The sequence below is a fragment of the Metopolophium dirhodum genome, chromosome 9 (genome assembly GCF_019925205.1).
Source record: "Metopolophium dirhodum isolate CAU chromosome 9, ASM1992520v1, whole genome shotgun sequence".
NCBI lineage: Eukaryota > Metazoa > Arthropoda > Insecta > Hemiptera > Aphididae > Metopolophium > Metopolophium dirhodum.
This window is the reverse complement of record NC_083568.1, coordinates 13,405,035-13,421,858: the sequence shown is the minus strand read 5'-3', so window position 1 is coordinate 13,421,858 and position 16,824 is coordinate 13,405,035. Positions and strand designations below refer to the sequence as shown.

General features: G+C 37.3%; 1 protein-coding gene across 9 annotated transcripts in view; it reads right to left on the bottom strand.

Moving 5' to 3' along the window:
• The window catches only part of LOC132951777 (uncharacterized), a 260,467-nt gene that overhangs the window by 35,929 nt on the left and 207,714 nt on the right, over window positions 1-16,824 (bottom strand). For all 9 annotated transcript variants that reach the window (XM_061023732.1, XM_061023735.1, XM_061023730.1 and 6 more), the window contains one exon: window positions 7,606-7,649. In XM_061023732.1, the coding sequence (XP_060879715.1) occupies window positions 7,606-7,649 (44 nt within the window). The remainder of the gene's footprint in view (window positions 1-7,605; window positions 7,650-16,824) is intronic.

Genomic DNA, 16,824 nt, shown 5'->3' with positions numbered 1-16,824 from the left:
AGAATGAAACCATAATTTTTTTTTATTTGTATGAGTCTAAATACATAAAATAAAACCCATTATGTATCTGCATTATACACTATACATTCATGTCTCCAATATATAGTACTCGAGTATACATTATGTGTATTAGTTTTTAAATAAATGGTCTCCTTAGTCCTTGATCAAGAGAGTAATGTATATAATAATAATATACATTTATTTAACATTACCAGGCTAATGACCTCAGTTGTCAAAGCTTTACTTCAAAAAAAAAAAAATTAATTTCATCATTCATTTTTCTTATTGTAATACTTTACAGATTGCAAAAGAAAAGAAAGTATAATGTAATTTAATATAGTTTATAAAATATTATATTTATAGTGTAACCATGTTTTTTTTTTTTTATTAAGAAAGACAATTTACAATCTGTACACAATAATTACAATAAGCAAATTAGATAGAGAAAAAAACAGAATAAAGTAACATGAATATCGTGTTGAGGAAGAAACCCAATGGTAACACCTCCTCAAAGTGTAACCATGTAGACTTGATTTGCGGTTAAAATAATGGTAAATATTATTCTATATGAGTTCGTAATAACCGTGGAAGATAAAAATAATTCAAATCGCAAAATGCATTTGTTCAAATAAATAATTTCTAAAATTATATATTTTGTTGGTTTATTTTTATTATTTTTAAATTTATTATACTTTAAATGTGTCAGCATACTACATGTTATTACAAGTTTGATTTAATTTTAAATAACTTTATCTAAATTCTATCCACGGAATTGGTTTTTGGTAACTTCAGTCAGTTCATAATTATTGATTTAGATATTTTGAAATTTAATATTCATTATTGTAACCTATTTGTGGTATTAGTGCATTACCTATGTATACTGTACGTGTGTAGATGTTGCCTAAATATTAGGCTTGATGTCACCGTTACATATATGACGTCAATATACTTTCAAAAGTGTTAGACTTATAAACATCGGGCCAACGACATAAATAATTTAACCGAACAATAATGGTGTATATATTTATATATGTTTATAGTCTCTATTTATCGAATATTGTATAGGTATAGGTACTTGCATCGCTCGAAAAACCGTTTCTGCATAATATGTGACGATTCGAAGTTTTCGGATTTGCGTTTTTGACAATTTCAGTTATTCGTCTCAGGGAATTGGAAAAACGCAAATGCGTGTGCCGCCATCGAATTACCACGTAATCTCATGTGAATTGATTACGTTGCTCCGAAAATATTTATACGTGCTTATATATTATATTAGGGCGGCGTAGAGGTAACGATGATGACGACGGAGGAGACGAACAAGAAGAAAAAAAGAACCGTCTAAGGGGAACACGTCAGATTCGCACGCACCTGACACCCTTATGCAAATCTAGAAGTTCCGTCATGTATACCGCGACAATAATTTAATCCTTTTTAAGAGATTTTCTTTGCCAGATGACTGGTTCCGTTACACAGGACCCTAAGGATTGAATACAAATTATATATACTACTATAATACACGGTAGTCGTCATTACGCTGTTATTATTATTATTATTATTATTATACGTGCGCGCTTCTTTCGGTTATTCGCGAGATACGATTTTACGCTCCGGCCGTTTCCACACATATCTGGCCCGAAAATACGGAGGCCAATTTGAATAAAATTAATCACCGCATGCCCCTTTTTCACACGCAAATATGCTTTTGACGAACACTCGAGTTTCTTTAAAATATTTTCATATATTTTACGGAACAGTAATACCTGTCGAAGGGTGAAAGTTTCGAACTTTATAAAAGGATTTAATATTATAATTCAAGTCTTCGTATTATCGTCTGGCAGATTAATCAATAGGTTTTTTTTTAATTCGAAAATATATTGTACGAATCATGCATGTTGTTATAATTTTACAAAATCATTCTTAAGTTATAATATACATATATTATGGTTTGAATTCGATGACATCTGATTAAAATTGTTTAATTTTTTTTTAATAGAAAAGTTAGTAGAATTTATTATTGTAAAGATGTCTAATAAGTTATCGAGTTAATTAATTTCTAACATTATACTGACTTTGTAAAGAAACGATGTAATGTATTATATAATAAATTAGAACATTCTTCAGAGTAAAGGGGAAAAAATGCCAACGACACGAAATATTATGATTGTAATTTTAATATATTATATAATATAAGCGTATAGGTTATGACTTCGAAACGTCGAAACCGCGGTTCGTTATATACGAGAGAAATAATATTATACTTATAGTTTTTAAGAGTACGCTCGGTGTATGCGATACAATATTATAAAACCTCATTTCCCACACACATCACCGTCGTCGTCAAGTCCCCTTTTTGCATTACGAGTCGTGTTTTCAGAAAACGCTGTCGTGTCATTGTGCATTAATGAACGTCGTCGTCGTCTGGTGACGTCACCAGGAAATTGAAAAATATTTCGACATTCCCATACTTATTACAGACCTGCCAAAAACTTGGTTTGTTCGTTTGTATGCGTGCATGCATATTGTATACATATTATATAATATAGTACGGTACCCGTTTTAATAACATCGACCCGCCACGCTGCCGAGTCAGCGGATGGTTCACCCCCTTGATGAGCGAACCAAATCTCCGGATCGCGGAGGGACAGGATGCGGAATATATCATATATTATTATATATCGGTTTGTACTGTTTGAAGACGTGGTTTTCAACCAATGTGCCGTGGTGGTGGCTCTGGGTGTGTCGCGAGCTTTTGAAAGTTTTTTTTTTCATAATAATTTATTATAATTAATATTAATGTATAATAAAGTACAATTTTGTTTATCTAATTTGGTGTAAGAAATTAAATATAATGACCTAAAAAAAAGAAAAGTTCTTCGTCGAGGAAAAAGTTTTTCATGGCTAAGACATATTATGCCGTTAATATTTTTTGAAGAGAACAGTTTGCCGTGTTTAAAAAAGGTTGAAAACCACTGCGGGTATAGAGCGTAAAATAAAATATTAATATTGTAGTTCTTATTATTAAATATTAATTTCTTATAATATCTCCAGCTAAATCCTGGATTAGCACACTTTGCTTCCCGGAGAGGGGCCTATCTGGTGTCCCACGGTCACTTAACGAGCAGTATTAATGCATAGTAACTGTAGTGGTGAAGCGGTAATTACGGAACTTTTTAGTTATGATTAAATGTCGTTTTTTATTAGAAATAAGTATCAGAACCTCATCCCGGTTGCGCACATTTCGTTATATTGAATATTATTTATAATACACAGTAAGTACATTAGGACTAGAAATAAACGAGCTAAGTAATTATATCATTATATCGTCGCACGCTGCATTTTTGGATTAAATTTTGTCTCGTTTTCCCGAATGGGTTTGTATATTCTATTGCAACAAGGTGATTTACGATACGATATGCTCCGCGACTATGGTGCGCGGTATCTGGTATAGTCGCGCGTGATTTACCGGGAGGGACACGTGACTTTAAGTTTACCAGTATTATATTATTCTAAAATAATAGTGTATAAATTATATGTGAAGTGCGTTGTGTGTGTAATGGTGTATAAGCCGAGAAATTAATTTCAACCAAACGCATTATTACACATTACGCCGGAGCCCATGGCACATGCACTTATACACACACGCGCTGGCGGTGGACATTAATCAGGACACTATTACCTTCAATATATTATTATAATGTACACACACACACACACACACGATAAACATATAATATGCACACCTAATGAGCTGATCTTATTAATCACCTCGTATATAATATATATATATATATATATATGAACTTCACGCAGTTTACTTACTACACGCATACTTGACTTGTGATGCGATCGGTTCGATTTATCTCCGACAGAATATATAAATGTAGCGCTCGGATTGGCTGGTAATCACCGCCGCAGTCGTGCGCGATTCCATTCGTATTTTTCACACACACACCATATAGTCACGTATCCGTATAAACCCCGAGATCATTATTATTATTATTATTATTATTTCACACACGACTGTCGTTATAAAGACCGAGAGTAGTGACGTATATATATATATATTATTATATTATAATAACATAATCAGCGCGGGAAATATTATTTTCCACCGGGGATCGTCCGCCCACCTCCTCGCCATCAAACACCAACCGACATTCACCTGCCTCGCGGGGTGGAATATATTTTTGGTCTGCAGATCCAGCGTTGACGGAGGAGGTGGGGTGGGGGGGGGGGGGGTAACGCGTGCGTCGCGCGCCCGGCTTATTACAAATGCAAAACTCGCCCATTCATATTCAAAATTTTATAATACGACGGCGGCACTGTCAACCGATTTGTATGCGCCGTCTCTCGCCTTGTAGGAAGTCGCGGCACGGTTGCAGGGGTTATGCACGAGAGCAAGAAGGGATGCGCGGGGGTAATAATTACTTCATACACAACCGCGCAGGAATCCTTGGCGTGTGTGTGTATATGCAAGAATATGCTCACGGAGGCGACCAAGAAGCGGGGTGGGGGATGGTTTAGAGCTTTGCCATACTTATTCGGTCTTAACCGCTAATTTATTCACCCGAGACCGCCGGCCGCGTTCGAATAGATTTGATTTCGTTTTATAATAATAATAACTTGCGTGGCTGTCAAGTAAGAGGGAGAACCCCCTCCCCCATAACCATTCCACTCCGCTCTCGTCGGCGCACATACGCGGAGACGACCATCTCGGAGCAGACTCTGTCTGTCTGTCTGTCTGTCCCAGTCTATCTCTTTCTTTATCTCTCTCACTCTCCGTCTCCCCTGCACGACTATTGGGGAAGACGCGCATTTTACTTAAAATACCAGATGTGCAAAATTGAACGCATCCAAAGATATTTGCATCCGTCGCCACTCGCCGTCCCGTATCCCAGACAACTGCGCGCGATTTTATTTCGTTCGCGGCGTAATCTCGCTGTACATATTATTCCCACTGGTCCCGTCTCTCCGAGATTTTATGTGCCGTTTTCTTGCGGAAAAAATTGTATAATAATTCGCACAGACGGCTACAGACGTCGCCGCGAACTCATCAAAATCATGAGTGTTCTACATAATACCATAATATTAATAATATTCCTCAGACGTAACGATGATACGGATCGAGTTATTGTTTTCTTACGAGGTCGTCAAGAAAATAATTGTCGATTGATGTTCAGACGGGAGTTGAACGAGTTTAAAATATTCATTGTGCGCGCGACGTTATGATTTTGTGTTTTGTACACATTAAAAGAACAAAGCCCTCCTACCGAGTTGAAATTAAGTCGAGTGGTTTTTTTTTTGTCTTCCAAATACTTTTGTCGGATTAACCGTTTATGTACCTATTTAATTCCCCATTAGGCTAAGCACCTTTTAGTGACTTCGTGTTGTCTTTGCAAGAGATCCCCTTTTGCTGTAACGTAAACGATCAAAACACTCATAATCGACTGCTGTTTACACAGAGTCACGCGCGCTTCAGCGAGTCAAGAGCGTTTTAGCGGAGTGTATTATAGAGCCAGAAAAAAAAATTGAATTGGATTGTTCACTGGTGTTTAAACAAGTTATGTTTTTTTCTTTTTCGTACTATAATTTAATAAATGGTGGTTTTTTTATTTTGTTTCAACTCGCTTTCCGGGTTGTTACCAATGTGATTGGCAGGGATACCTACGTCGAAAAGTCAATGGCATTATTTTATGATCGTGCTTCTGACAAACTGGAATTGGGAAATATAAACTTTGGAAAAATATTTTAGGTACCTATATATTGTATGGTAAACGTATACGGTTAATATCAAACAATCTGTCAAACCATCAAGCGGGGTATGGGTAAAAATTAAATCCACTTTTATCGATTTTTTTACGATACAAAAAATTAAATAAAACAAAAAACATGAACTGGTGTGCATTAACTGAAGAATATGGATAGTTTTTTATCATATAATTCGTGTTTTGTACATGTTACGGCGGGAGTTTTGCAGACAGCCTTTGTGTCGGCGTACAAGAATATTGTGTTTTAATAAAATAAAGTAAAAGGCTAACTGTTTATTTAATTCACAAAGTTTATTTTACTTTGGACAGAAAATTGGTGCCCGGTACGATTAAATAAGAATATTATTTGTTCGAGGACTTAGGTACGCTATTGAAGAGCGACTGTATCTTGCTCTAAAGAATTCACCGTAACACTTAGAGCCATCACGCAGGCTTTTGAAATTAATTCATATCGATAATTTTTAATAACCCGTTTATCAAATATATCGAATGCGACTCACCCGGGTACCGAACAACGGATTTTAGCATTTAATTAAAATCCATTTGAATCAATTATTTTAAGAAATCATATTATTCAAAATTGTATACTTAAGAAAAATATTTTAATTTTTTTTAATCCATATATTAAAATGCGTGTTTATATTATACAATTTATTTTGAAAGGATTAATTACAATTATTTTCACGATTACAATTTATCAAAGTAAATATTGAAACGTTAATTTTAAATTCATTATATTAAGGAAGGGCAGCCTTTTTTTTACTAGGTCGTGCCGATATTATCTTGTTTAGTCAGAATACATAAAAATATCTTCATCGGGATTTCTTTCTCTGTTCTATTTTCTTTGATGATCGATATACTCTCTCTGGCTGGGAATTTAATTAATATATTATATACTTTCCGGCGGGGAGTGAGCGTCGCCGTAGCACCACATGCACGTCCAGGGCCGAGACAGGCACCGGAAGAAGTGGAAACTTTGCGTATTGGCGTTCCAGATAAATTAAAATACTTGGCCGATTCTGCCCGGTTTGTGTTTGCTCACAGGACCGTCGGTATATTAATGCGTTTCGGATGACAGCCGAACGGGCGACACAAAGAAGTCGAAGACGGGAGAGATATAGACGAACGGCGGACGAGTAGTTGGAGAGGTATCTGTATACACTTGAGCGAAATGTCTTTTTGATAAATTAGAAAGTCGACCGTCGAGTAAATAACCCTTGCCTCGTGCATATTTCATTAAAACTTTTGCTGTGGCAGTGTTTGTTTTTATATGCCGGTGAGTTGACGATGGCGACGGGCGCGTGTATATGTGTGTTTGCCAAGTCTCCCTCGTTTTAACTTTAAAATTACTAGTTTTGGGGTTTTGTTTTTTTTTCCTTTTCGCGGTAAATATGACGTATAGGACACGATATAGGTTAAATATATTATGACAAGGAAAACGCTCACGTCAATTTTAAATATATTTATACCTATATTAGGTATTTAGGTATATAGTTATGGCAGTTTAGCCTAGAATATGAGTGTAGTATAATAATTAATAATACAGTCAAGCTTAAATAAAGTATGTTGTAACGAATTTATTTATTTTTTTAGTATTGATATTTATCGATAACATAATAATATAATATTATCATAAATTGGTAGATTGGTAGTGACCTAATATAAAATATTGTATTATTGTGTTTATTTTTAAAGAGCCATAATAACCCATGTAAAAGTGTTACTGAAATATAACTATATTTATGATTGATATATATATATATAGATATATATAGCAATATTCTAATCATATTATTTTCTACACCTAACGAATAATAAAGCGTAATTGGGTACTTACTTTGCTCATTGCTTGTGTATATCTCACCCGCCGGACTGACAGGTCTGAAACATAAAAATATCACACCAACACGTTAGAATTGGCCGTGAAAATAACAGTTTAAAAAAATTATTAGGTGCACGTAATATATAATATATAAATTATTATATGATTTGCGTATCATAACATGACCGCGGCGATAGGTGACCCCTTGTAAACGTCATGTAGGGGCGATAAAAAAAGATTTCGAGCACATAACGATGCACACAAGGACCTCTTTAATAGACTACCTGTTGAACGATATAATATAACGTGTCGGTTAAAGTATTAAAAGGCCATATATGTGTCTGTGTTGGCCTATTAAATACATACATGACCGCATAAACCACGGGTCTTTATTTTTTTCATTTTTTTTTTGTCATTGGGTTTGGTGGTGTATCATTTAACAAAAGACGTCCCCTATACACAATGTATAGTTTACTTTTTTTTTCACTCCCTTAGACTTTTGTGATCTCTTTCGCAGAGGCTTAAGTCTTTCGCCCCCTCTTGTGAAACACCGGAGAAAGAAATATAAAATACCTCGGCAGAGGTGTCCGGGAAGTGCGTGTATGAGAGAAAAACAGCACGCGAGGGATTTTATGCGTTTTCTCGTATCCCCTCTCCGCAGTGATTTCCCGCGCGCGCGGTGGTCTATGCTAAGCTTTTTAGGGGAAACGGTTTTAGGAATGCGTCTCTAGTCTATATATTCCATGCCCGATAAGCAGTTTTTGACTGTTCGGGCGGAGCAGGAGCAACGTCAAATATGAAACACCGTTTTACTTCTACGCGTATATACATATTATATTATACAGATAAAACCGTTCTACACAATATATACAAGCATGGCGCGAGAGCGTATTATTACACGTATATACATTTGAGCGTATGCATAATATATATATGTATTTATGACGTACAACTTTATTTCCGTCGCGTTCAACGCAGGTATACGACAATATTATTATATTATATACGTATATTTGATATAGACGAACTGAAGGGCTCGGCGGGGACAACGACGAGAACCTTTGAAAAAACGTAAACTTTTTCATATATAGTCGGGTGGGCGCGACGATGCGATCGGCCGAGAGTGATCTTGATTGCGTTTATGCGCTGCACAGAAGCAGACTCATTGTAAACGGTAGTGCGATGTGTTGTGTGCGGGGGGGGGGGGGGTGTATAGGGATGGGGAGGGTGAAGGTAGAATGGGGGTACCATGTTATTGTCAAGATATATGAGGGTCCGATGGCGCAGGGATGTGAGGGCTGCAAGGAGAGGACGGCTGCAGCAGTAAGATGGACGGAGTTCGAACGGATAGAGGGGAACTGCTGCATGGCGCGAGGCGAAACGGCCGTTTGATCAATATGCGACCCTTTAATGTCTTCATTACGACTTGCAGGGCGGCGTGTATTTATGCATATAATCTGACTATCGGCCGTAACAAAGCTGCCCCCTTCCACTCCGTCCCACATCACCACCGATGGATAGACGGTCGAGTGGGCGGGAATTTTAGGGAGTTCGCAAAAACGGACGTTCTTTAAAAGAACGCGAGCGTAGTCGACGATGTCGTCGTCGTCGTAGTCGTCGTTGTCGTAGTATAGTGGTTGTGTGCATTTACCGGGCCGAAACCACTGGACCGGAACCGCGCTGATATACCACGGTCCCGCAGCGCCAGAAAACGGTTTTATACGCTCAACGCACTATATAATATACTTGGCAAACAAGAACAATTATATCGCGCAGTCCTCCTGCAGTCCCGCGCACGATACGGGCAGATTGGGTCTCTTTTGGAGATTTTAGAACGGGGGAAAAACCTGGACGAATTTAAGGTTACATGATTTTTTTGTTTTACCTACCTAACAAACTTGGCCGTCTCTTCGGGTGTGGCAGAGATAGAGAGAGAGAGAGAGGGAGAGTGAGAAAGAGAGAGGAGAGAGAGAGAGAGAGAGAGAGAGAGAGAGAGACAGTGAGATAAACTTGGGAGCCGACCGCGTGCTTAATATGCTGTATAGTTTTAGGCAAAGTTATTGAAACTGTGCATGTATATAATACTGTTTACCGAAATTTATTATATAGGTATATGTTAAATAATATATTCCCGGAGTAACTTATATTAATATTAATCCACGCATTAAAATAACCGCGTGTTGCCAAATTAATTTTACTCCTAAAAGTATCGGTGACTATATAATAATTTATTACCATCTGGTTGTATACGCGCATTGGATTGTCATAACGAGAATTTCATTATATTCAAATTTCTATTACACCTACGTGTGGCTATGCGTGTTATGTTTTATATTATATTATTATACGATTGGTGTATCAGATATTCAGATGTATATTATGTGTACGAAAAAAATGTATTCTTGTCTTAAGCCAAACTCTTGAAGGTGACAAGTGCCTTTACATTACAATGATAATAATAATATGTTCTTAGTGGCAGTATTATACATTTATACACTTAAAAATAAATTACAATATTATCGACAATTATTATTATACGGTAAGATTATGTGATATTATACAGTCGCTTAGCGTTTTGCGTGTGGCTTAAAATTTGTTTACACCGTAATACGCCATTGTTTTAATCCACCGACCTTTTTTTCTCCGCCCTCATTATTGTTATTTGCACATAAAAACCGTTTGTAAACACGTCCGGGGGCTCGGATGACAATACTGAAGAGCCACTGGTGCACTCAACAGGGTGTTTTTAATTCCTGAATTAAGTGTTGGTTTTTTTTCTCTCGCCTTGATTTTTTAGGACCTTTTTTTTTTATAAATAAAAAAAAATGTGATAACGAAGGGATTGTTCTAACGACGTCGGCGGTGCCGGGGGGCCAAGTGCCGCGAGCCCGTTTTCACCAGTAAATGTCTGTTTTTTTTGTCGACGATGGCCTTTTAAAGTATCACCCTTTTTTATATTTCCGAGTGTTTTATTCGCATTCTTACTCCGAGATAACAACCCTTTTTCTCAGAGCTAACCTCGTAGCCTATGCACTTAGAGAGGATTTTCCAGAACCCCACGTGTACAGTCCAACTAGCCGATTACATTACTTGAGGGCATTCAACAAAAATAAACTCTTTAAAACGTTCCTACTATTGATATTATATTAAGATTTAAAAATAATAAATTCACGTTTAAAACCAAATCTACTATAGGTACAATGTTAGAGAATTTCTACTTATGGATTATTATTTCACTTTTAATTAGTTTAAATTTATGTGTAAATTATAATATTATGTATTTAGTACATTTCATAAAATTAATCAAATATTATTGATTATCTCAAAACATGTCAATTTAGCATTTTCATCGTCATTTTGTCGTATAATAAATTATTAAATATTATTATATTATTAATTGTTTAATCGAAATTCGTAGTTTTTAGAACACAAATGAAATAGCAACAAAAGCTATACCTACTACGCATACACGCACAATACACATATAATCGATATAGAATTGAACCACTTTAATACCTATTATAATACACAAAGACTTGATTAAAATCGTCGATATCACAATTCACAATATTTAGTGAATACTATGAATGAATATTTTTATGACATTTCGTACAATTTCGGACGCTTAGATGTTATTGTAAAAGCATTTATAGAAGAACCATAGCAGTAAATACAGTGGAATCGAGGACGCCATCGTTTGGCGGATTTGTGTACCGTTTTGTCTCTATATCGTTGTTGTCGATCTCATAATATAATATGGACACAGTCATTATTAGCCTGCTGCAGTCTCTCTGACTTCCGGGCTCGTCGTAAAGTCGGTGCTCCCCTCTGCCAGAACGGCTTATCCTAATCGACAGACCGTGGTATAGTCGATCGCCGCCACGTCGGGGTGGTTAGGCGGGATATTGTGGTAGGGGGATGGGGTCTGGAGCTCGTCTTTACGACAGTTATTATTAGGTTTAGTCTCCCACCGCAGCCGCGTCCCGTCCTATATATATATATATATTACACCGGCACGAGAACATCTATACATATATATATTTTCTTTGGATATCGAACGCCAGGATTATCGAAGCCGACACCAGCTAGCCAGGGCGAGGGGAGGGCCCCCGTTTTCTCAGTATAATAATAATAATAACAACAACAACAATAATAATCGCCGCGTTTAGACGATGGAACGAAATAAAAACCGTCCGTGGCGGGATATCGTCGTTTAATCAAATTTCGACTAACACAGCGAATTTTATCATTTCTCTTCAACCCGGCAACTGTACATTGTGCACACACACACACACACACACACACACACACACATGTATATATATATGTGCAAGTAGCCGAGCGGTGGTCGTGGAAAAACTATACGTGTATATATATACCGAGTCAATAGTGTAAAACCCTTGGCGTCTCTTCGGCACGTTCCCGACCCGGCCCAGTCCCGTGATTACCGCGGGGCGGATGTGGTACGTGGAGGGTGCAACGTCTTAACGTTAGTTCAATATTTGCTCTGCGAGCCCGGGGTCTAATCCAGAACCGAGGGATCAGAGAGCGGCGGCGGCGGCAGCAGCGACGTGCGTGCGTGTTTGATGAGAAATGCCGAGGGAGCCGCGAACGAGAGCCCCCGCCGCTACTATTTTACGACGGTAATTAAAAGTCAGCAAAGGTTCGTGAAAGTTCAGCCATAGTGCTGCGATGTGTGTGTGTGTATATATATATGTGTGTGTACGCGCACACAGTTTTCTTTTCCTAGTTTTTTCCTCATTTTTCTCTCGTAAAACATATGTATACCTACTAAACACGCCGTATATACACGAAAGCGCCGCAGTGGCTTGTTATTCCGACTCGCGGTAGTTGATTACATAACATCGTTACTGCATGTGAAGCGCGCGCCAAATGAGTGGAGTGTATACTATACATTATATACATATATATGGGTTGATCCACTTAAGATAATACAGTGATTATTTAAAAAAAAATAACGTTTTTGAAAATAATTATTTTGCATAATTTTTCATCGTTAGAAAACAAAAATTTTCAAAAAAAAAATATTTATATTTAATGATGTGTTTTACTATTTCTTGCGTTATCATTTTTTTATGACAATATACATTTTTAATTCCTTATTCTAAAATAGAATATCTTATGAAGTATTTAGATCTATGTGAAGTTTATTGGTTATAAGTATTTTAAGTTTATATGCTCGGCATAGTCGAGCAACATTTTTTGTTTTATCCCTGTACCACTCCACTCCACTAATCTAAGTTTTAATTACTTATAAGTAATGACTTACACTACTCGTCCAAAACTTGCTTCGATTATAGATAAAAATATTCCAATAGATATTCTGTTTTGGAATAAGGAATTCAAAATATTATTATATGCATATATAGTACTTATATGCAGAAATACTGAATATTAATTGTTTTAGTAAATGTTTGTTTTTAACGACTTAAAACTATTTAAAAAATATTTTCAAAAAGCTAATAGTTTTTGAAATAAAGAGAACAGTCTTACGTTATTTAGCTAACCCGTTATATACATCTACTTTTATGTAGCACTATATAAATTACATACGTGTATATTATTATGTATATGGTACAGAGTCGTGACCCCAACTTACAGCGGGGTACACACACGGACTCGATCTAAAACCAATTGGGCTGGGCCGGCTACACACACGCGCGCGTGCGTTTATGGTCAATTCCCATGGTTGTTGTAAACCGGCGACACTGCAGTGATCGAAAAAAAGAAAACGGGAAAACGGGAAAGGCGAAGAGCAAAATACAAAACAAAAAAACAGAACTTATTCCGAGGGTCTAAAACGTCGTAAAACTATCCGTCGTACAGACTTATTTCCGTGTATGGTGGTGAAACGGTTTCCTTGCCGCGGACTGGAACAATATTATATTATTATCTCGTGTATGAAATCCCGGCTAATTCGTTGTGATATATATATATGTATATATGTATACGGCAATTATACGGAGCAATTGTTTTTCGCTTGCACGGCAGACGAGGGATCGAAATTAATTTTTCACGATCCACTGACGTGTCGGCACGCGAGGGGAAAAGACCGACAGACCGACCGGCCGACCGGCTTCGCTGTCTCGCCGTATATAATAATATACGCAAATTCACAGGAGGTGATGGAGGTGGTGGTGATGACCGGGAGCCTACGTCCGATCTGAAGACACGCGCTGTCTCCGTCCGTCCGGCTGTTAATTACCCGGCTGTCAGAACCATTACAGCAGTCTCGTTTCGTTGCTAAGCGAATTGCATAAATATTCACGCACACAAATGTAAGCGCGTATATACACTGTGCGTATATAATACGAGTAATATATATGTGTGTGTGTGTCCCTTCTCGTACGAATTTGTGGGGTCTCATGCCCCGCGTATAAGCCGATTACAATAGGATACCGCGCGACGAGTCAAAAATAATAATTTAATACCTCTAAATAACCTGTGTATAAATAACCATGATCGTAATATTGTATAGTAATTCAAATATTATACGGAGTTAAAAATTAAAACATCACGAATTTAATAATTTATTTAATTACACAATATTATACTATAATATCTCATTATTGTTTGCATTAATTATTGTGCATGAAAACAGTGTTTCAATTCGAAAGCCGCATATATTCATGCGACTTTATAATAATATTATAAACATACCCGTCGTAAAGGGAATATTTTTAATACTATAATGATATCGTCTCCACTCTGTTCCAATAAGTATATAAGGCTATATATTTACGTTATTTTTTCACGAGGGAAAAACTTAAATATTTGTCTCCAAAAATTTTTTGATTACTAGACAAACACATTTGTAACTTTATACTTTCATATTGTCAACTAAGACTTGCGCGTCCCACGTTTTAGTTTTAGTGTTTCGCTATAGATTTTGTTGTGTATTTGAGCATACCAATCATAATTCACCTTTACATTATGATATAGTCACGATTAAGACATAAAACGAATCGCCACTGCAGTAGTAGCGGTAGTTATCGGTGAAGATGGATTAAGGAATATTTGCAGCGATATTTGCAGAGTATAATATACAAACAGCGGTCGGAGATGAAAATTACTGCAGTTCACGGTGAATAATAATGATGATAATATTATAACCTTTGTTGGCGCATAAAATATTCTATCGCCTATGTTCTGACAGTCTAGTTAACGTCTCGTAATTTATGAACTCGTCAGGAACTCTCTCTACCGTGTGTTTGCATCACGCTTTATATACGTACGAAATAAAATTGAATTATGACCGTGACTCGCGCTCTTTTCCACTCGGGTTTTACCTGTCTTTTTATTTTTTTCATTTTGCACCCGAAACATCTTCCGAGGTGCCAAACGCAGATAATACGCTCGTTTTTTGTGGGAAAAATATATACTACACGGTTTCCCCTAGGCGTTCTCGGAAGTTTCTTAAGTTTCCCTCTACTCCGCGAGAAACTGCTGCTAATTCCGTCCGTAGTTTCTCGGTTTGCCATTTCAAAACGTTTCTCTCGGTGACGTGCATGTCATTGTTTAGGGGTGCGGGCGGGTAGTTTCGTTAAGTTTCGCTGCAGTAATATGCTTCCGGCGAAGAACATGTACGCGGCATCCGGTCGTTCATTTGGATATCCGGCGCACTGCAATAACGAGCCCCCGAGGTACACGTCGTCTCTACCACGCCGCCGCCGCTGACACGACGTTCCCGATAGAGTTTAAACTCGTTGCCCGCGGTTATTTTACAGTAGTAATATCCACTTTTTATTTACATTTCATTTAATTTCGTTTCGGTTGTTTTGTTATTATTATTATTATTTTTTAAACATATTTCGTCCTACTGCCCAATTAGCTCGGCGATAAGATAATTATACACGGTGATCGACGACTATGTAAAATAATTAAGCATCCGAAAAGCGCCTGCAGTGACCGGGCGCGGCTGTACGCGAAGAGGGAGAGAGAGAGAGTTTTCGCGCCGTACTTCATTATAATAAATTCGCAAAACCATCGATCATCCAATTAACGTTATATTATAGCGGCGGCATCACGGGGAAACAGATCAATCATCTATGCCTTCTGAGTCCCGCCACAGCATACCCATTATCCTGTCACCACCAATCCCAGATGTCCCTGTGCATGTATATAATATATATAAATATAAAAAAATGTCCGAAAAAAGTGGGGAAAAAAAATCTCGCTATATAAAGTTAAAACCGACACGGCCACTAAAAATATAAGAATCACGATGATGACGGCGGTGGCGCGGCGGGGGCGGGAGAAAAAACGCCAGATGAAATTGATGAAGGGAAAACACTCCCTTTCCGGATGACGGTAATTGTCGACTGTTTCGAGGGCGTCAAAAGAAAACGATTTTTTCAGCGCAACACTCGTGGATCGGACCAGCTTTTTTCTGTTTTTTTTTTTGCGGTGTTATATATACGCGTCGTCGGTTTGCTTGGTTAATTCCCGTCCGGTTGATTTAACACGAAAAGCGACGAGTGAAAAAAGTCATCATCCCGAAGAATCGTCGATAAATAAAGTAACGCCGACAAAAGAATCTGGTGCGGACGATTTGACTGTGTGTCGACGACGTATATAATAATACAATATTATTATATCGGAATGACCTCGCGTTATCGCCTGCGGGAGGCAAATAGTACTGTCGCTAATAATTGTGATAAGGCACGCCTCCCTCCACGGAAGGCCCTGACTCCGTTTTCTCCGAATACCGCAACGGTTTATTATTTATAACCGCGGTAACCGTGATGATGTATGGACCCATTGTGTCTCGCATTCCGGATGCGGAACTCGAGGCGAAACTTACTTATACACAACACTCGCACGACAAACGCACTTATACTTATTACCGGAGACACTTGTTTAAGTTTCGAGCAAGTGCGCAACGATTATAATACAGTCGTCGTAATAATAATAATATCATGAGCGATGGTGGCGGTTTTCGTCTCGAATGCGGATTATAGTAAATTTATTATTGTACGGAACTATATTATAATGTCGAGGCAGTGCTGGCCGCGGCACTATAACGCACAGTGCGCACATAATAATATATAATAATAATATAATATAATAATATATGCCCCACGTCGAAAATTAAATGTACTTAGATATTATTATACGTTATTGCGTTCTGCAGTTATATTATTATTACGACTTGTATGAATATTAATGCATTACGTAATGTGTGTATTAATGTAAGTATCATATAATAATAAT